The sequence below is a fragment of the Salmo trutta genome, chromosome 29, assembly GCF_901001165.1.
Source record: "Salmo trutta chromosome 29, fSalTru1.1, whole genome shotgun sequence".
In the NCBI taxonomy this organism is placed as follows: Eukaryota; Metazoa; Chordata; class Actinopteri; order Salmoniformes; family Salmonidae; genus Salmo; species Salmo trutta.
In genome coordinates, this window is record NC_042985.1 from 27349388 (window position 1) to 27371011 (window position 21624).

Sequence of the window (21624 nt, forward strand, 5' to 3'; positions counted from 1 at the left end):
GAGAAAGAACGAGTGTGTGAGAGAGTGAGAGGGGGGCACAAAACAAGATATTTAATGTCACCATTTCTCGCTGCATTAGCCTGATACAGCTCCACAGGGACAGCCAGAGAGGAAAGAGAGGGAGGTAGCCCCCAATATCGTTGTCACGGCAACCCCTTGCCAGTGGCGTCACTGTGGACTGACGTGCATTACAAGTGCATTTGTCTGTCAACATTTAATCACTGTCCAGCAATAACAGCTCTCACCAATTATATAATCAGCACCATTAATTAAGTTACCTATACCTTTGACCAGCTCGGTCTACTGAGTTCCATAATGAGCAGTTTGTTCAGTACCTTGGACAGCGTTTCAGGCAGCGTTACAGTATTAGAAATAAATGGGGGATATTTCATTGCCTGATCCATGTTGGTCATACTGTTGTTGTCACAGCAACTCTTTCCATCTACAATTATATAGATTTTCTACATATCTCACTTCTCCAGTACCTTGAAAACAAAAGGTTAAACATTCAAGAAGTTTAAATGCAAACCTTTGAGAAGGTACTTTGTCCGAGCCATCAACCATTGTGCTGGTAAATCAACTGCAATATTAAAGTGCCTCATCACATCTGATCACCATTGTGACGCAGGCAGTATTTATAGCCTGTGTGTATAGATCATGTGCATAGTCTATTAGAGTAATATTTCTCAGTGTAATGGGATCCTCAAAGTCATTGGGATGGAGAGTTTCCATACAAAGATAGTAGCCTGGCAATTAATCTGCCTGAGCATGTGGCCATCCCACCACGTCCCCCCCTCCCACTTTCCATCTCCCGCTCTCTTTCCCCATAGGAGAACCCTTTGAATAACCCTTTTTGGTTCCAGGTAGAATCATTTTTGTTACAAATAGAACTGTTTGGGGTTTCATGTAGAACCCTTTACACAGAGGGTTCTACATAAAACCAAAAATGGTTCCAACAGGAACCAAAAAGTGCTTTTACCTGGAACCCAAAAAGGGTTCTCCTATGTGGACAGCCGAATAACCTTTTTGGAACCCTTTTTCTAAGAGTTAAAGCAGTTTGCTGACAGGGTTGGGCAACTGAAATGTAATTATGTCAATAATAAAAGGAAAGAGAATGTTTTAAAGCACACCATACCACAATTGATGAGTTTCCCTGCCTCCAATGTACACTGAAGATTTGATTAGCCTTTATTGTTTGTGTCTAAATCACAAACAGTGTAATTGGAAATCTGTTTTTATTTCCACATGGAATTGCTCATCATGACCCTATTTCTACTGGGTTAGGTCCAATCAGCCAATCAAAAAGACGGTACATTGCTAACTCTAATAAATGCATTACAAAGGAGCCTGGGCTCTGCTCTGATGAATACACACTAAGCAGAGCTTTACCTCCACTCCCTGTTAACTTTCTGTTAACTTTCCAACACTGCTTAGAGTCAGAGGCCAATTGCACCCTTTGCTTAGTAGCATTCTGAGAGCATAGAGAGGCAGGAAGAAGATTTCTGCTATAATCATTGATGTCAGAGAGTTATTCCAGTCTTGTTGACTGAGATATGAACCTTCTGCCTTGAGCCTTGTGTGGGTGTGCCAGCTCTACTGTAGGTGCCTCAGTGCTCCAGCTCCCAAAATCTGCTGCCAAATATCTTTCGTAACCCTCCTAAATGCTCTACCGACAACAAACTCCCTCTTTCTGAGCTCCATGCATTTTCCATAGCTTTTCTCCATCAAGCCATTTATTGAAAAACTACTGCTGTCTGTGCTGTCTTTGCACAGAGAGCCCCATGTTGGATTGATTTCCTCATCTTGTGTTAGGGCGCAGGAATTTAGAGTTGAAAAGGACAGGTCGATCATGTCCTTTGGATATTGCAAGGTAGCCTTTCAGAGCCAGGATACTTGAAATGTATAAATTCCTAAATTGCAGACAAAAAGGGAATGGTAGGAAAAAAGGGGGGAAAAACAGTATTTTGCAGATAATCACTAAGAGTATGTTTTAGCCTGAGGCAGAGAAAGTGAGGGAGGAAGACCCTGAGAGATATGCAGAGAAAAGGAGGAAGACCCTGAGAGATATGCTGAGTAAAGGAGGAAGAGAAGGAGAAAGGCGGAGATATTAGTTGAGAGATAAGGAGAGAGAGAGATAGAGAGAGGATAAGTGTGGAGGCGTTCGGGTACGGCTTTTTGCTGCTGTAGGAAGAACAGACACCTGCAGAGCTTCAGGGCCAGTGGTCCATTGTGGGATGCTTTGTGTGGAGGGGCTGTTTGCAAACAGAGAACCACACCGTAACAACTCTTTAGCACACACACACACACACACACACACACACACACACACACACACACACACACACACACACACACACACACACAAACACGCACACATTGATCTCACACTGATCTCGCCCTCATCTTCCTCTGGCTATCTGTCAAAGGTCCATGACACACCATTCTCACAATGCTTGTCTCAACGGGGAACCAGCATTTACAGAAAGCCAAGTTCAATTCAGACTTAATAGAACAAATGCTGAAATGTATGTTGTATGCCTTTGTCATATCCTCCAGTAAATATTAGTGTAAAGCATATGGATCTAAATAAATGTTACATTTATAAGTGTAGAAAATCCATATCATCATTGTATATCTTTCTTGTCTTGTTAATGACTGATTATGTCAAAAAGAGAGAGATCCAATTCACAGGAGAGAGGTTCAACAGCCAGCAATAAGCACAAATTCACCCATGAACTATATTGACATTTCCATCAGGAGAAGGCCCCTAATCCCTTACCTTATCATCCAGTTTCTTGGCACAGAAGAACAGTTCAACATATCCATTGTTGCCAGAAATTTCTTCAGCGTTTACCTGAAAAAAGAAAAAAGTTTTTTTGAGTAAGTCACATTTTTTCCAATGAGAATATTTTATTTTCCTCAGGCAGACAGCCTGTTGTATGACATGTGGACGGGACCATGAGTGTTATTACTTCAAAACTTCAACAGAAAGCTCACTCAAGCCCAGAAACGGATGTGGTTCCATTACTGTAATGCAGAGCTGGCCAAATGACTGCATGTGAGCTGGGTCCAAAGTTAGTCTACAAGACTGTTTGGTTGGCCCCCAAAAGGAATGCACTAATAGCTAAAAAGTGTATTATTCTGCATATTTAAAGGAATATTACAGACAGGCTAAGTTTTGTGAAAAAGCAGGTGAGAGAGAGAGAGAGAGAGAGAGAGAGAGAGAGAGATGATAAAATCCATGTACACAAACAACAAGTGTGCACAGATTTCCTTCCTCAGGGCCATGGGGTGAGACAGGGATGCAGTTTGAGCCCCACCCTATTCAACATATACACTGAGTGTACAAAACATTAGGAATGCCTTCCTAATATTGAGTTGCACCCCATTTTACCTTCAGAACAGTCTCAATTCATCGGGACATGGACTCTACAAGGTGTTGAAAGCGTTCCACAGGGATGCTGGCCCATGTTGACTGCAATGCTTCCCACAGCTGTGTCAAGTTGGCTGAACCATTCTTGATACACAGAGGAAACTGTTGAGCATGACAAACCCATCAGTGTTGTAGTTCTTGACTACACTCAAACCGGTGCGCCTGGCACTTACTACCATATCCCTTTCAAAGGCACTTAAATATTTTGTCTTTCCCATTTACCCTATATATGGCACATATACACAGTCAATGTCTTAATTGTCTCAAGGCTTACAAATCCTTCTTTAGCCTGTCTCCTGTCCTTCATCTACACTGATTGGAGAGGACTTAACAAGTGACATCAATAAGTGATCATACCTTTCACCTGGATTCACCTGGTCAGTCTATGTCCTGGAAATGTTTTGTACAATCAGTGTACAATAAATATATCAATGAATTGGTGAGGGCAGTGGAACAGTCTGCAGCATCCAGCCTCACCCTTCTGGACTGAGCAATCAAATGTCTACTGTTTGCAGATGATCTGGTGCTTATGTCCCCAACCAAGCAGGGCCTACAGCAGCACCTAGATATTCTGCACAGATTCTGTGAAACTTGGGCCCAATGAATCTCAGTAAAGAGAAAAATAATGGTGTTCCAAAAAAGCTCCTGTTACCAGGACAACAAATACAAATGAAATCTAGACACCGTTGCCCTAGAGCACACAAATCAAAATCAAATCAAATCAAATCAAATTTATTTATATAGCCCTTCGTACATCAGCTGAAATCTCAAAGTGCTGTACAGAAACCCAGCCTAAAACCCCAAACAGCAAGCAATGCATGTGAAAGAAGCACGGTGGCTGGGAAAAACTCCCTAGGAAAAACTCCTGAGAAAGGCCAAAAACCTAGGAAGAAACCTAGAGAGGAACCAGGCTATGAGGGGTGGCCAGTCCTCTTCTGGCTGTGCCGGGTGGATATTATAACAGAACATGGTCAAGATGTTAAAATGTTCGTAAATGACCAGCATGGTCAAATAATAATAATCATAGTAATTGTCGAGGGTGCAACAAGCACGTCCGGTGAACAGGTCAGGGTTCCGTAGCTGCAAAGAACTATACCTACCTCGGCCTAAACATCAACACGACAGTTACCTTCCACAAGGCAGTGAAGGATCTAACACCATCAAAATGAATATACAACCGGTCATCCCAGTTACGATCTAGCAAAAAATACTTCAATCAGTTATAGAAGCCATTACTCTCTATGGTTGTGAGGTCTGGGGTCGACTCACCAAACAAGAATTCACAAAACGGGACAAACACCCAATTGAGACTCTACATACAGAATTCTGCCAAAAAATATACTTAGTGTACAACGCAAAGCCCCAAACAATGCATGCAGTGCTGTTAAATTCTATAACCACCTAAAAGGAAGCTATGACCACACATTCCACCACAAAGCCCTCACTTACAGAGAGATGAACCTAGAGAAGTGTCCCCTCATCTAGCTGGTTCTGGGGTTCTGTTCACAAACACAAACAGACCCCACAGAGCCCCAGGACAGCAACACAATCAGACCCAACCAAATCATGAGAAAACACTAAGAGAACTATTTGACACACTGTAAATTATCAACCAAAAAACAGAGCAAATTGTAATGCTATCTGTCCCTAAACAGTGAGTACACAGCGGCAAAATACCTGACCACTGTGACTGACCCAAAATTAAGAAAATCCTTGACAATGTAAAGACTCAGTGAGCATAGCCTTGCTTTTGAGAGAGGCCGCCATAAGGCAGACCTGGCTCTCGAGAGAAGACAGGCTATGTTCCCATTACCCACAAAATGAAGTGGAAACTGAGCTGCACTTCCCAACATTCTGCCAAACATATGACCACATTAGAAATACATATTTCCCACATATCACACAGACCCACAAATAATTTGAAAACAAATCAAACATTGATAAAGTCCCATATCTGTTAGGTGAAATACTGCAGTGTGCAGTCACATCAGCAAGATTTGTGGACCGTTGCCATGAAAACAGGGCAACCAGTGGAGCACAAACAACAAGGTAAATACCACCAATACTTATCTGTTTATTTATCTTCCCCTACTATTCATACTACAACTATTTGCACATTGCTAAAACACTGTACATAACACTTTAAATGTCTATCTTTTTTAAACCTTTTTGAGTTCAATATTTTCAGTTAAATTCTAATCGTTTTAGGTTAATGTTGTTTTGTGTCTTCTCACTTTTGTTTATTGTTTATTTCACTTGCTTTGGCAATGTAAACACGTTTCCCATGCCAATGAAGCCCCTTTGAATTGAATAGAGGTAGAGGGGAGAGGGGAGAGGGGCGAGGGGGGAGGGGAGAGGGGAGAGGGGAGAGGAACTTAGGGAAAGGGGAGCACTCTAAAAGTAGACACTAAAAGCAGACAGTGTTGCATAGCTAATGGTGTGGTCAGAGCCCAAAGAGTTCCAGATACACTACAATGAGCCCATTACAGAGAGTGCTGCTCACCTTCAGAACCACTTCTGACAAACAGTTAGAAGGTTACAAGTCATCTCAGCACATTAGGACAAATTGTATTGGCCCTTTACTGCCCCTCACCTCCTAAATAAGTTTCATTACACACCGGTAAGCCAGTGAATCAAGTGCGGTCTATCTAACAGGACTTTATCTGTGCTCAAATGCACAACTACTACAATAATGAACAACATCTGTTGACTCAAAACAACAAGAACATTTCTACAGGGAAAGTGTATGGTTTCTGTAATTCAAACAGAAGTGTGGCAATGGTCCAGTAAACTCTATGGGTCTCTCAGCTTCTCAATAATACAACACAGCAAAGCTATAACACTTGGTGCATGTGTCGTATCAACAGCTTGTCAAGCTTTCTGTACGTACAGTATGCATCTTGGATTAATATGATTTATTGTATCTCATATCATAGTGCCATTGTCCTGGTGAGTGTTGTGTAGGCATAATGTGTATTGGATTATGGCCCGGTGTCAGCGATTTCTAGGAGTGGTGGTAGGAGTCAGGCGCAGAGAGCAGAGGTAAGGAAAAATGCGTTTATTCCTTAATACAAATAAACGGTCGACGCCAACAACCGGCGTGAATAGCGAAGTGCCCAAATAACAACGGGTCCACATACGCATACAAAACAACACAAGCAGATCGCCAGCACATCCAACAACAAAAACACTCTGACGAAAATAATCCCGCACAAACCTGGGCGGGCTAAACAGGCTTAAATAACCATAAATCAAGAGACACAAATAAGGAACAGGTGCAAACAATAAGACATACCAAACGAAAAGGAAAAAGGGATCAGCGGCGGCTAGTAGGCCGGTGACGACGACCGCCGAGCGCCGCCCGAGCAGGCAGGGGAGCCACCTTCGGTGGGATTCATGACACCCGGCTATGAACGTTCCAGTTAGAAGACCATTGTAATGTGACGCTTGCCAGTGGGAGCCACAGTAACTGCCTACAACGGTACCTTAATCCCTACCATTTGACCAACTGTTCTCCACATCCCATGTCCCCATATGCATGATGGACATCTGAGAGATGTGTTACAAAGACTGGGGAGGGATTTTTCACACAAAATAAAAACAGTTGACTGTTGTTCTGCCACCTTCCAAATTAGCCCGCAGGCACATTACAGGCAGACGCCATGTCATTGGGATCCATCTCACAGACAGACCTGACAAAGCCCAGGCCCATTATCATATCAGGAAAAGCCATTTTCAGAAACACCATGACACAGGTTAGCACTAATTCACTAGAATGCATTAAGCCCAAACTGCTACAGGACTGTGCTTAAACAAACCCATTATATCCCCCATAACCGCCTCACAGCAAGCTGCCGTCATGTGATCGCATCCAATCAATGCTCATAATGGCAACACTAGCCGAAGGGAAGGATCCTCAAATGCCATCTTTACTTTGGCCAATTCCATCCCAAGCAAGTCATTCTCAGCCCTTCTCTCCAAGGGCAATTTATGCATAGTTTGTTAGGGTAAAATCAATAAAGATAGGTCTCAATAAGGCAAAAGGTCTGTTGTTGACGTTATCGGATTCACTCCTTGGTTAAAACCCCTTCTCCTCTCATCTCTGCAGTAGAAGAAGGCACTGAGAGATCAGAGACTCTGCACCTCTGACTTAACAGGAGCAGTGAGGAACACTGACTTTTCCTCCCACTCCACTAAAGGTCAGATTTGCAGGCTTGTTAAACACAGCTTCTCTGTGTTGTTCCTTTTGTATGGCAATGCAATGTTGGCCTGGCAGATGGTGTTGAGACCATCCAACAGAATCAACACTCTGTGCTTTAACGTCCCCCTCTCTTTGTCATGATAGATATTGTGTATGAGTCATGATTCTTTGTACAGAGAAGCATCCTTACATCACAGGATTCACATCAGCTATTTGCTTGAATTGATTTAACAAGTCATTGCATTTGATTTTGCTTGCCACTGTTACTGCAACAGTGAGCCAATGGTGAGCGAGATCAATAGGATGATGAGTAGGGGAAACCTACCGTGATGGTGGATTTCCCGGCGTACTTCGCATACTTTAGGAATAAAGGCTTCACCATCTTCTTCTGGGCTACAATCTGTGGAACACAGGAAAACCATGAATGACTGGTGACTAGTGAAGCAGTGAGAAGTATTACAGGACAATTAGTATGAAAGCAGTTTGAGAGCAGTATGACGAGGTCTGGTGACTTCTAACCTTTACCCTCTGATGTTGGTGAGCAGCAACTCGACACACTGTTCCATTCAGTTTATGTGTGGTGAGTGATTTGATTAGACATAAGAAATGGTACATTGGATAACTGAGTGGAAGGGTCAGACATTCAGTACAGGACCTGGCCGAGCGTACACTCCACCCCACCCAGGAAGTCGTCATCGCGGGTGCCAATACTGTGAGTGCCATGGATGTCGTAGACCTCGAACCGCAGCTTCTGCACTTCCTCAAAGTAGTAGTCCAGGGTGAAGACCTTGGCAAAGACCGGGTGCAGGTTGCTCTTGATCACCTCTGTCCTGTCAAGCTGAAGCGACAAGAATGGAGAAAAAGGCACAGCATTAGAATGTGGACACGTTGGTAGATATTACTGAAGAAACTCGGACCTCCAACACAACTCTCTAATGAGAGCTTCCTACCAATTAAACATAAAAAGTGCAGTTTTATATGCAATGTACATTGTATCAGTTCATTTGCGATGCTAATTAATGTATGGGACATGGTGATGCATTCATGGGCACATGGGAATGCAGGAACTACAGCCAAAGACCCATCTGCACCTGGATCACTGCTACAGCCACTGTTGGCATTCTTGTTTGTTTTCCTGTTGATTAGACCAAAATGGAAATCTTGTGAAGCTTTTGTTCAGACAGTGACAGCAGAGAGGATTTTAGTGGACTGAGGGCTGAGAGCTTAGCAGACACACAGCTCATCCATTGCCATGCTTGGACATTCATACACCTGTTTATCTAATACACCTGGTTCATGCCTGAACTCTCCACATTGCCACCTGCTTTCAGTGGAGCACAGAGGCTGCGTTTACGCAGGCAGCCTGACTCTGATCTTTGACCAATCAGATCAGCTCTTTTGCCAATAATTGGGCAAAATATCAGAATTTGGCTGCCTATGTAAACCCAGCCAGAGTGTACCCATCTTGCACCCAGACAAATGATGTCCCATTCAGTAGCATCCAGCATCCAATTATGTCCAGTACCAGATAAACGATTGTTAATTTAACTCCAAGCTAGGTATTCTGAGGGGAGTCAACTCATCATCAACAGCATGTGTGTCCCCTAAAGATGCTATCAGTAAATTAAAGTGACCTAAAAAGCTGTGTTTGAACCATGGTTTAAGTGTTTCATGGTTTAAGTGAATCAATGGATTTCAAACTGGAGTTATTGAAAAGGCATATTAAAAAATAATTCAAGCCTAAAGCATGTCAATCTAAATCTGGTAGAAACTTAAAATGCCATAAATATTTTACTCATTTCCATTTCTTTTAATTTGAGGAAAAAGTTGTGATGGTAAAACAGAAGATAAAGTCAGAAAGTCATCAAACACAGGTAGTTAAATATGAAAGGCAAATTGACATAATCTCCATAGTTTGACCTAAAAAAGAAATACTCTAGAGATTGCCATCAATCTCAATACAGGCCTAGCCATCAATCTCACTAACAACCTTACCATAGCAAAGCCAAATCCCACCTGTCCATCAAGAATAAAGCTCCCTGATCAGCAGCTCTGTCAAAGCTCTCTAAAGTCAGAGTCAACATGGGCCCCACACACCAAACGCCATGAACATACATGGCACACTATAGTACACACATGCACGTCCACGTTAACATTCAGATATTCAGGAGTTAATCCTACTGCTTTACCTCATGCTGTTTGCCTTGAGCTGACGAGAACACGCACAGACACACACACGCACATACACACACACTCACAATGGTTGATGAGAAGCAACAGAGAAAGCATGCACCTTTTCTCACTGACAATCACTGTGGAATAAAGAGTCTAGTCTGCCAGTCCTAATTAGTGACACCTCAGGAGTGTTAAAGACAACGTTATTAAGTATACTGATACAGGTGACCTGAGGAATGGGGGTGCGTTGTCTTGTTATTCATTATTGACCTTGCAAACAGTACAAGAGTGGTTAATTTCTCAGGAGATAACAGCCAAGACATGTTTTAATTAGACTCTCTAGCCCTCCTCCTCTCGCTGTTTCTCTCATTCTCTCTCTCAGTCTTTCTCTCTCTCGATCTCTTCCTGTGCTATCTGGTTGGACATATTTGTGAACACGGATAAGTTTGTTTCCGTGTGTGAAGAAAGCGACCCAGAGCCACAGAGGAAGGGCTGTGCCTGTGTGATGCCTACCCCTGTGATGCCCATTCATCTGGGGTGGTAGGGAGAGTCTACAGAGAGGTGACAGTCTGACGTATGGAGGGATCTCTGAGGTCCCAGGGAGTCAGCTCCCTCTCTCCTCACTCTCTCCTGCTTGCCAGCAGAGTCGGTCCTGAATGGGAGACCAGATGCTGCTGGAAGTGAGGTTGGAGGGCCAGTAGGGGGCACTCTGGCCAAAGGAGCTCCTAATAGAGTACCACAGTATGAGTCGTAAAACCTAGCGGACAAACAAGAAAATGGTTCCTATCGTTTTTCTCATAGGTGATTTTAGAAATACTTAAAATAAGGGCTGTGTTTGGTGTAGGATTACCCTAGCGAGAAGTTTTGATAACCGTGTAAATGGACAAGGTGACTTTTATCAATATATTTGCCTGTATTTACCCCCCCCCCAAAATGAAATGTTATTTAGCTGCTAATGTGGCTATCAAAAAATACTACAAACGCAATGATGATCTGGACGAGACTGCCTAATCGAGGTAGATGTAAGAATCATTTGGGGTGGTGCAGCGGTCTAAGACATTGCATCGCAGTGCTAGAGGTCACTACAGACCCGGGGTTGATCCCGGGCTGTATCACAATTGGCCCAGTGTCGTGAGGGGTAGGTTGTCATTGTAAATAAAAATGTGTTCTTAACTGACTTGCCTGGTTAAATAAGAAACAAATATCTAATGTTAGCTACATTTAGGAATTAATAACTTGGCAAAATGTCTTTAAATTGACAATTCTGTGAACTGTCTTGTGCAAGTTTTAAATTGACACAATACCTGTTAGCAAAGGTGTCAGCTAGAGATGACGTGCAGGAGCTTGGATATGTAGTCTTGCATTACATCTACTTTCATGCTAATTAGGATTACGAATCTGAGCGTAAATAGAGACTAATATATTGATAAATCACCTTGTCCGAGAGAGATTTACATGGTTATCAAAAAGTCACGCCAGGGTAAGCCTACATGAAACATAGCCCTTATTTTAAATGTTTCTAAAATTCCCTATGGGAAAAATGTATGGTGGAAAAACGATTGGAACCATTTCCCTGTTTGACCGCTAGGTTTTATGGGAATTATGACAACCTCACTGTAGGGCTCTATGCCCCAGGGCAGTGAAGGGGACATTGCACTGAGTAGGGTCTTTCAGATGGGATTTTAAAATGGGTGTCCTGACTCTCTGTGGACATAAAAAAATTCCATGGCACGTATCGTAAGAGTAGGGGTGTAATGCCGCGTTCAAAACAACTGGGAACTCTAGAAAACAACTAGCTCCAACTGCTATAAATCTTTTTGAACGGTCATCCAACTCGGAATTCCAAGTCGGAAACTCGGGCATCTTTCTAGAGCTACGACTTCCCAACCTGAAGATAACTGATGTCATGATTTGACCATGTTTTTTACCCAACAGAGAACAGAGGAATCTCATTAAGTCATTTTCATACAGGGAAGGTGGTATCAGTAACAAACACTAGAATGCAAAACTGCTACAGGTGGAGGGGGATACAGAGAGGAAAAATGTGAATCGATTTCTTGATACCAAACTTTTATAAAATAAGTCTAATCACATCTTCAACTAAAAAAATGTAGGAGTTTTTTTTGTTCCCTTGTGTCCATGGAAGTACCGCTGCAACGCGTTATATTTTACAGTGAAGGCTGCAGAAGCCTTCCTTTGGCCGCAAGTCTTTCGTCTGCACACCCGCCACGTGTGCGTGATTGTCTGGGGAACGACGGCTGGCTGGTGGCAGAATATTGTACACTGCTCAAAAAAATAAAGGGAACACTTAAACAACACAATGTAACTCCAAGTCAATCACACTTCTGTGAAATCAAACTGTCCACTTAGGAAGCAACACTGATTGACAATACATTTCACATGCTGTTGTGCAAATGGAATAGACAGCAGGTGGAAATTATAGGCAATTAGCAAGACACCCCCAATAAAGGAGTGGTTCTGCAGGTGGGGACCACAGACAACTTCTCAGTTCCTATGCTTCCTGGCTGATGTTTTGGTCACTTTTGAATGCTGGCGGTGCTTTCACTCTAGTGGTAGCATGAGACGGAGTCTACAACCCACACAAGTGGCTCAGGTAGTGCATCTCATCCAGGATGGCACATCAATGCGAGCTGTGGCAAGAAGGTTTGCTGTGTCTGTCAGCGTACTGTCCAGAGCATGGAGGCGCTACCAGGAGACAGGCCAGTACATCAGGAGACGTGGAGGAGGCCGTAGGAGGGCAACAGCCCAGCAGCAGGACCGCTACCTCCGCCTTTGTGCAAGGAGGAGCAGGAGAAGCACTGGCAGAGCCCTGCAAAATGACCTCCAGCAAGCCACAAATGTGCATGTGTCTGCTCAAACGTCAGAAACAGACTCCATGAGGGTGGTATGAGGGCCCGACGTCCACAGGTGGGGGTTGTGCTTACAGCCCAACACCGTGCAGGACGTTTGGCATTTGCCAGAGAACACCAAGATTGGCAAATTCTCCACTGGCGCCCTGTGCTCTTCACAGATGAAAGCAGGTTCACACTGAGCACGTGACAGACGTGACAGAGTCTGGAGACGCCGTGGAGAACGTTCTGCTGCCTGCAACATCCTCCAGCATGACCGGTTTGGCGGTGGGTCAGTCATGGTGTGGGGTGGCATTTCTTTGGGGGGCCGCACAGCCCTCCATGTGCTCGCCAGAGGTAGCCTGACTGCCATTAGGTACCGAGATGAGATCCTCAGATACCTTGTGAGACCATATGCTGGTGCGGTTGGCCCTGGGTTCCTCCTAATGCAAGACAATGCTAGACCTCATGTGGCTGGAGTGTGTCAGCAGTTCCTGCAAGAGGAAGGCATTGATGCTATGGACTGGCCCGCCCGTTCCCCAGACCTGAATCCAATTGAGCACATCTGGGACATCATGTCTCGCTCCATCCACCAACGCCACGTTGCACCACAGACTGTCCAGGAGTTGGCGGATGCTTTAGTCCAGGTCTGGGAGGAGATCCCTCAGGAGACCATCCGCCACCTAATCAGGAGCATGCCCAGGCGTTGTAGGGAGGTTATACAGGCACGTGGAGGCCACACACACTACTGAGCCTCATTTTGACTTGTTTTGACATTACATCAAAGTTGGATCAGCCTGTAGTGTGGTTTTCCACTTTAATTTTGAGTGTGACTCCAAATCCAGACCTCCATGGGTTGATAAATTGGATTTCCATTTATTATTTTTGTGTGATTTTGTTGTCAGCACATTCAACTATGTAAAGAAAAAAGTATTTAATAAGATTATTTCTTTCATTCAGATCTAGGATGTGTTGTTTAAGTGTTCCCTTTATTTTTTTGAGCAGTATATATACATTCGTTCATATGGGAAGAATATTGAATAAAAGTCATAAATAATGTGCTGCATTCGTTCGGCAGGAGAGAGAGAAGCGAGATCTGTGTGGATTTAGCTACCCGCTCTTACTCAGCATTCGGCAGGATGAGCAAATTATTTGCATGACAATGTTGCTTCCCTGTTCAGATGGATGAGAGCAAAGGAGTGGGCCACCAAAGACTCAAATACAGAGTAGTACAAGACATCATATCCCAAGGGAGTGGTCATTCAAAGGCCTCTTCCCCAGCCCAACTATCTTGACACAGCTCTCTGTTTTGCTGAATTCTATCTTTAGTAAAACCATGAAGTGGCTTCTACATCGACAAACATGCTCCAGACACTGTATATCAACACCACTGGTATTGTTAAGATCAGTGGCATGTATTGATGGATGCCAAGGGAAGCCAGGCTTTCCCAAATCATTTACCAAGAAAAAAAACATTAAATAATGTATCTTTCATTTCTCTGTGTTTTCATAATTGACCTTCAATTCACAAGAGGCTGAATGTCTCTCACCGGAGAAAGCATCAGATCGAGAGAAACAGCGCCCCTCTGTCTCTATAGGCCATCTATTTGATGCGGTCTGGTCATAAAGAGTACGATATTGCTGCCACCCGTAGCATTGAACGTAAGGGAAACCAGCAAGCGTTTGGTCTAAAAGTATAAAGTATAAAATAATAGCCAATCAGCATTGAGCTCAACTGTGAATGGTCCTGGCGTACCAAAATAAAGTGTCAAGGGAAGCCAGTTTGGATTTGGCTTCAGTCCTATCATAGAGAAATACGGCATGATAGAAACAACTTGAATTGTTGCATCTCGTTTTGTTGTTGTCCTCCGGTAGCTAGCTAGCTAGCTAGCTAAAATTGGCCCTTTCCTAAATTAGATGGAGATAGGGATTTGGACTTGTGGTTTTACTTAGTTCTCTGTACAGGCCAATGATTATAAAGGCAATTCTGATCCAACCATAAACTACATTGTGCCCCTGGACTGAGAGGATGGAGGTTCAATATGTAGCTAAATGTAGAAGGCTAAAATTGCCCATGAAAGGAAGTTGGGCTAGCAGCAATCATTTTAGCCAGGTAGCCCAGGACAACAAAGAAATAAGAGTGTACTGTATGACAGTCATAGACAACTTAGTCAACATGAAATACTTTCACCAACACACACACACACACACACACACAAATCAGAACCATGGACAGCCACATCATATGTACCTTACATGGATTGGACTGAATCGTTTTTGGTATCTTTTAGTTGTCACTGTATTAGACTAAGCAGAGGTGATTTGGTGATGTTGAAATGTTGAAGTTGAAATGGTGCTGGAATAGTGGAGGCAGCTCCTGTTTTCTTTGCGACTTGCAGTATCTCTCTGTGGTTCTAAATTGTAGTTGTTTAGTAGTCTGAAAATGTCAGAAACATGAACTTTCTTGACCATGCTGTAGGTCATGTAACTGTTTGTTACATGCAATATGCTTTGTGGACTTCACCGGACAACGGCTGCTCTCTGGTTTTGTGATGAAACAAAGGGGTGGTTGAATTTGTCCTGCCACTGTGTTTGCTTATTGTCTCTGCCTTAGGCCTATATATCACAGTCGCAAGGCAAACAAACTAACAGGTTATAGAGCAAACAACACAGTTATCACAACAGAGGTTGTAATATGGCTTTTTTTCTGTCTTGGCTTCCCCAGTGATTTTACCCACGCACCGCGTGATTCATCACTCCAGGGAACACGTTTCCACTGCTCTAGAGTCCAATGACGACGAGCTTTACACCACCCCAGCCTACGCTGGCATTGCACATGGTGATCTTAGGCTTGTGTGTAGCTGCTCAGCCATGGAAACCCATTTCATGAAGCTCCCAAAGAACAGTTATTGTGCTGACGTTACTTCCAGAGGCAGTTTGAAACTTGGTAGTGAGTGTGTCAACCGAGGACAGACGATCTTTACACACTTTAGCACTAGGTGGTCCCGTTCTGTGAGCTTGTGTGGCCTACCAAATCATGGCTGAGCTGTTGTTGCTCCTAGAAGTTTCCACTTCACAATAACAGCACTTACAGTTGACCAGGACAGCTCTAGCAGGGCAGAAATTTGACGAACTGACTTGTTGGAAAGGTGGCATCCTATGACTGTGCCATGTTGAATGTCACTGAGCTCTTCCATGGAGATTGCATGGCTGTGTGCATGATTTTATACCTCTGAAATAGCCGAATTCACTAATTTGAAGTCCGCTATATATGACTGATATTCTGTATATCTATAAGGCAGTTTGAATTATAGATGGTTACCAAAGAAATCCATCTTTGTTCCTTCAGCCCACCTTCAGCCCATTGCGTTCTCATTTGAGAAGCATTCTCCACTGACATGGATGATATGGTTATTCGGAGCATTAGGTTGTATCAATTATATCACCTCCTAATGCTCGAGCTGAATTTAGGGGAGTTATGTAAACTACTCAAATGCTCAGCTTGCAGAGAACCCAGGTTAATCTCCTCGTGAAATGTTGTTTTATTGCATTACCACAGCGACAAATTGATTAGTGTGTGCTCAACACTATCAGCCAAGCTTCATTATTGCCAAAGCCTCGGAACACATTTCTCATTCATAACCATTAACTGGGCCTCAATAAATGCTTCCCATCTCAACACACTACGATTTTGCATTGTCACTGTTAATCATTATCTGGCAATGCCTGGAGGAGAGGCCAATACATTGGGGCATAATTGCAACAAACACTGAGTGTACAAAAAAATGTGGAACATTAGGAACACCTTCCTAATATTGAGTTGCACCCCCTTTTGCCCTCAGAACAGCCTCAATTCGTCAGGACATGGACTCTACAAAGTTTCTCAGGGACGGTTTACTCTTGAAATGTCTTTGGTCTCTACTGACTTAGCTAAATCAGCTTTTAGTTTTCTTGCACCTTATTTGTGGAACAATCTTCAAAATGTTGTTAAATGTGATGTTGTGTTGCCTCTAGGACCATTCAGAAAGATGATTGAGGACCTTATTACTGATGTATGTGTTTGTTTTTTATGACCGGGTTTTTCTTTCTGCTTGCATTTTGTATTTATATTGATGTCTATTTTCTGTAATGTATGTCATTCAGGGCTCATCTTTAAAAGAGACCTTGGTTAAATAAGGATAAATAAATAAAATTCACAGGGATGTTGGCCCATGTTGACTCCAATGCTTCCCAAAGTTGTGTTAAGTTTGCTGGATGTCCTTTGGGGTGGTGGACCATTTTTGATACACACGGGAAACTGTTGAGCGTAAAAAAAAAAACAGCAGCATTGCAGTACCATACCCCGTTCAAAGGCACTTAAATATTTTGTCTTGCCCATTCACCCTCTGAATGGCATACATACACAATCCATGTCTCAATTGTCTTTAACCTGTCTCCTCCCCTTCATCTACACTGATTGAAGTGGATTTAACGAGTGACATCAATAAGGGATCATAGCTTTCACCTGGATTCACCTGGTCAGTCTATGTCATGGAAGAGCAGGGGTTCCCTCTTAAGGATCGGATCCTTTTTTTAAATGACATATCCAAATCTAACTGCTCAGGACCTGAAGCAAGGATATGCATATTCTTAATACCATTTCAAAGGAAACACTTTGAAATTTGTGAAAATAATGTAGGAGAACATAACACATTAGATCTGGTCAAATATAATACAAAGATGTGTTAAAAACGTGTTATTTTTCATTTTTTTCATCTTTGAAATGCAAGAGAAATGCCAATATATGACTTAGGAATCTAGGCGCAATTTAGATTCTGGCCACTAGATGGCAGCAGTGTATGACTGAGTTTTAGACTGAGATGGCAACGTTTTAGACTAATCCAATGAACCATTGCATTTCTGTTCAAAATAGTACCAGGCTGGAATCCCATCTCAAATCATCCAATCTCAAATCATCCCATCTCAAATGGGAACGCAATGGGCTGAAGGAACAAAGATGGATGGATTTCTTTGGCAACCACCTTTAATTCGAACTGCCTTATAGATATACAGAATATCAGTCATATATAGTGGACTACTGCATCATGGGAAATATGCTATTCATAGCTCACACACCCCCAGCTCATATTACAGATAGTGTACCAGTGTTATTCCAAGGCAGACAAGAAACTATGACCAGCAACTTAGAATGAGATAGTGAGAAAGAGATACGGAGAGTAGAGGAAGAAGCATGAAAAGGAAAATAAGATTTCCTGTCCCCCTCCCTCCTCCTGTGAACAATGTTCTCTGTGATCTGTTTGAGAATTTCAATTAAGTTTCAGGTAGCTACTCTGTAAATCAGAATCCATTTCAAAAGAAAAGAAGATGGCAGCAATACCACCAAGCCAGGACCAGATACGTCACTTCTCCCTGGCTCTACTTTGTTCTCTGTGATCTGGTGCACTGCCCAGCTGTTGGGATAATGGGAGCAGGATTAAGATTTCATCCCCAGTCTGACACGTTCACACAAACAGCTCACTCCTGTCTTCAAGCCACCACTGCCGTTCCAGATAATGCTCGTTTTCTCGAAATGTGGCTCAGCTTTGATATGGAGAAATGGAGGGCGGGGAGATGGCTGCCCCTCCCACTGTGCCGTCCATATCCTGCTAGGTGACAATGCCCTCCATTCAGTAGAAATAAGCACTCACTCTGGTTCACCTCATGCTATCCAACTCTGTCAGACACGGAATCATTGTTATTTTAATAAACTGGGGTCATACTACCCAATGTTACATGTCAACATCATAGAGATACTTATGCAGCTCATTACTGGCGTTTGTGCTGCACAGGCTTAGTTGTTTTAGCATCAACATCCACTGCTTATTGTTCATACAATCAGTACATTATGGAGCGAACAAAGTTAGTTAAGACTTTACCAGGCCAGTAGGTTGGGGACATACAGGGGATGGGTGGTACTCACCTCTGTCCACTGTCCCTGGTTCTGCACCATGAGTATGACACATGGGTCAGACTTGTTCAGTGTGTCTCGGTCCAGCAGGGCCTTGCAGGCGACACGCAGCTCCACTTTGGAGACGCAGGCGACAGGGCCACCGAGGGCGGCCCCTGGGGAGGTAGCATCCTGGACGTCATTCATCCTGGCTCAGGACCCGAGGTGTCAACCAGTAAGGAGCAAGAGATGGTGGGTGCTGCCGAGAGCTCAGAGTAATGGGAACTACTAGGGATGGCAAAGGGATTCAAGCCGAGCGAGGCACTGAAATCTCACAGAGTTAGATACATAGAAGAGAAGAATGGATAGTTGGACTTGGTAGTGAATGTTACAAAAGGGCAAAGAGTTCTCTCAGAGGTCTGTATTTGAGAGGAAGACAGGTGTCCTTTAATGTCTGCAGAGATAACAGACAGGGTGGGCCGAGCTGGATGGAGGTTGGGGAGTCTTGATTAGATGACCAGAAAGCTGTGGAGAGTCATTTACGATTCAGGATCAGCCAAAGTGTGTTTTCATGTGTTCTTCATGAAAAAGTTGTCCATGAGCATCACAACTGGGTTAAAAAAGAGCTCACAATCATCCTTCTCTTCAAAGTCCACACAGGTACCGTACCTATGTAAAGAAAACACAAATGAAAGGTCCAATGCAGCTGTTTTTATCTTAATATCGAATAATTTCTGAATAACAATAAAGTACCTTACAGGTGATTGTTTTCAATTAAAATGGCCAAAAATACTTTCTTAGCAAAGAGCAATTTCTCAAGCAATAATTTTGCTAGGACTGTCTGTGAGTGGTCTGAAAACTAGATTATCATTGGCAAAGAGGTTTGGAACTGTCTTTCTTATTGGGCTAATTACCGCCTGGTGATGTCACCAGGCAGGCCAAAACTCAATCCCAACAAAACAGGTTGAAATTTCAGGCGGTCTTGTCAAACAACTCTTGTACTAAAATGGCATAATAATTTTAAAAATGTCACAGTATTATTCCAAAATAGTTTGAATATATATATATACACAACACAGAAAAATCACGTTTTTGACTGCACTGGGCCTTTAAGTATCTGCAAAATAGCATATATCCACAAACAAAATGTTATTGAACCATTATCATCATCTTAAAGGAGCAATTTACAGATACCCAAATAAATATTAGCAGAATCCCAGTTCAGACCGGAAGAAGTTTACATATGAGGTAGGCCATGAAGGTGATTGAATAATAACAGGTGAATTGCTACTCAGTAAAAAAATATAATATTGACAAAGCCTGCCCAGGCGCAAGAATCCACATTGCCCTATTTCAGCACCACCGCCAATGGACAGCGACCTTCAGTCATTCGGCTGCTGCTCTCCAGTGGGGTGAGGCTTGAAGCAATTATGTTACATTAGATCAGGCGCCCTTGGCAGCAATCATGTGTTTGACGAGGTAGTTAGAAACAATAAGAACAAATGATAAGGGCTCATATGACTCATAAAATAGAACACATATTGAGATCATTGGCTACTATAAAACAACCAATAACCGAGAGTTGTAATTAGATCGAAATAATCTGCCCAACACTTGTAACGTTCAGTTGGTTCCATGTTCTTATAATTACTTTTAATATATTGCAATCACATATAATATGATGGTGGAACATAAATGCAAAAAATAAGAGTACTGATCTATAAATGTTACAGATAAAAAATCAAATGTGGAGATGAGATTCTCATAACCTATTATTGGTCAGCAATATGTCTACAACCTGTTGTCCGACACATGAACCAACAGCTGCATGGGCACACACCCCTCCCTGGTCATGTTAAACCGGGCGTAGCACGTGCATTTCATATATACTGCGTCTATCTAGTATATATATATATATATATATATATATATATATATATATATATATATATATATATATATATATACTATATATCTGTGTTATATCTGGTAGAAAGTCAGTTATAGACAGCTAAGCTTGATAAATGACTACTCAAGACTTCTACAATTGTAATTGACATGACTTCTATCCAACTAAGCAACTCATACAGATTTTGATCTCAACTTTGGTCTCAACCTAAATGATTTCCTACGATAACTATAGCATGATTTGTTGAGGGTGACAGAGAGAAGCGCGACTGCCTTATTCATTCAATTATCGTCACATAATATATATAAACTGATCTACATTACTGGCTAAACTGGTCGTTTATCAATGCACCTCCACAACCTCTGAATGAATCCAAGCATTTCACAATGACTGATATAACAATACCACATGAACGTATACTATTCCAAAAATACTCTGCAATAACATTATTTTGTTCGATTACCTCAATCATTCAGAAACTTGCATCACATGCTTCAAAATAATACATCCAAACTCTTGCTGCTTGTTCCTACCTGTCGTGGTCCCCTGAACTTACACTTGTTGTTACCTTTCCTTCAACACACTGCTTGATTTTCCGAAACTCAGGAACAGTGGAGGGAAGGGGGGAGAAGCAAGGGGTGTGTGATAGCAGAGCGAGGGAGTGGATCTGCCAAACCACACCGATAAAGCGCGCAATGTCACCAGAATCCGCTAGAGGGAGACGTAGAGGTGCGACAGCGGTTCACAATAGCGATACAAGAACACTCTCTTGGCGGCTGTTCCACACTAATCAGCTCACCTTTCTGCTCATTTTCACGAGACTTAGTTAAAGTTGACCACCAGAGCATTTATGCATTTGTTGATTAGCCTTTTGATTTAATCTGCTATAGATCAAATAAAATACAGTGACCAACAGACAATTAAAAGCATACAGATTACAAATATACAACCACAAATGTTGTTTACCTCAACACTAATGGGCTACATATTATACTGTCCACATACAATGTGAGGCTTTCCCCCCCCACAAGAAATTCCAATGGCTTGCATTTGTATTACTGGCTTGTCTCTGCATATCAAACACTGCAAGATAGTACCTTGTTGCCAGATCATACCTGCTCAGCTCAAAGG

General features: G+C 42.7%; 1 protein-coding gene across 2 annotated transcripts in view; it reads right to left on the minus strand.

The window, feature by feature from the left end:
- The window catches only part of LOC115167271 (copine-7), a 40515-nt gene extending 19343 nt beyond the window's left edge, over nucleotides 1-21172 (minus strand). The window contains exons 1-5 of one of the 2 annotated variants that reach the window (XM_029721519.1): nucleotides 21027-21172; nucleotides 18618-19253; nucleotides 8290-8472; nucleotides 7960-8034; nucleotides 2780-2854 (exon numbers count right to left, since the gene is read on the minus strand). In XM_029721519.1, coding sequence (XP_029577379.1) covers nucleotides 2780-2854; nucleotides 7960-8034; nucleotides 8290-8472; nucleotides 18618-18791 — 507 coding nt within the window. In that variant the 5' untranslated portion in view covers nucleotides 18792-19253; nucleotides 21027-21172. Of the gene's footprint in view, nucleotides 1-2779; nucleotides 2855-7959; nucleotides 8035-8289; nucleotides 8473-18617; nucleotides 19254-20956 lie in introns of both variants that reach the window. The other variant, XM_029721517.1, reaches the window with a different exon arrangement.
- Between the last annotated feature and the right edge of the window lie 452 nt (nucleotides 21173-21624).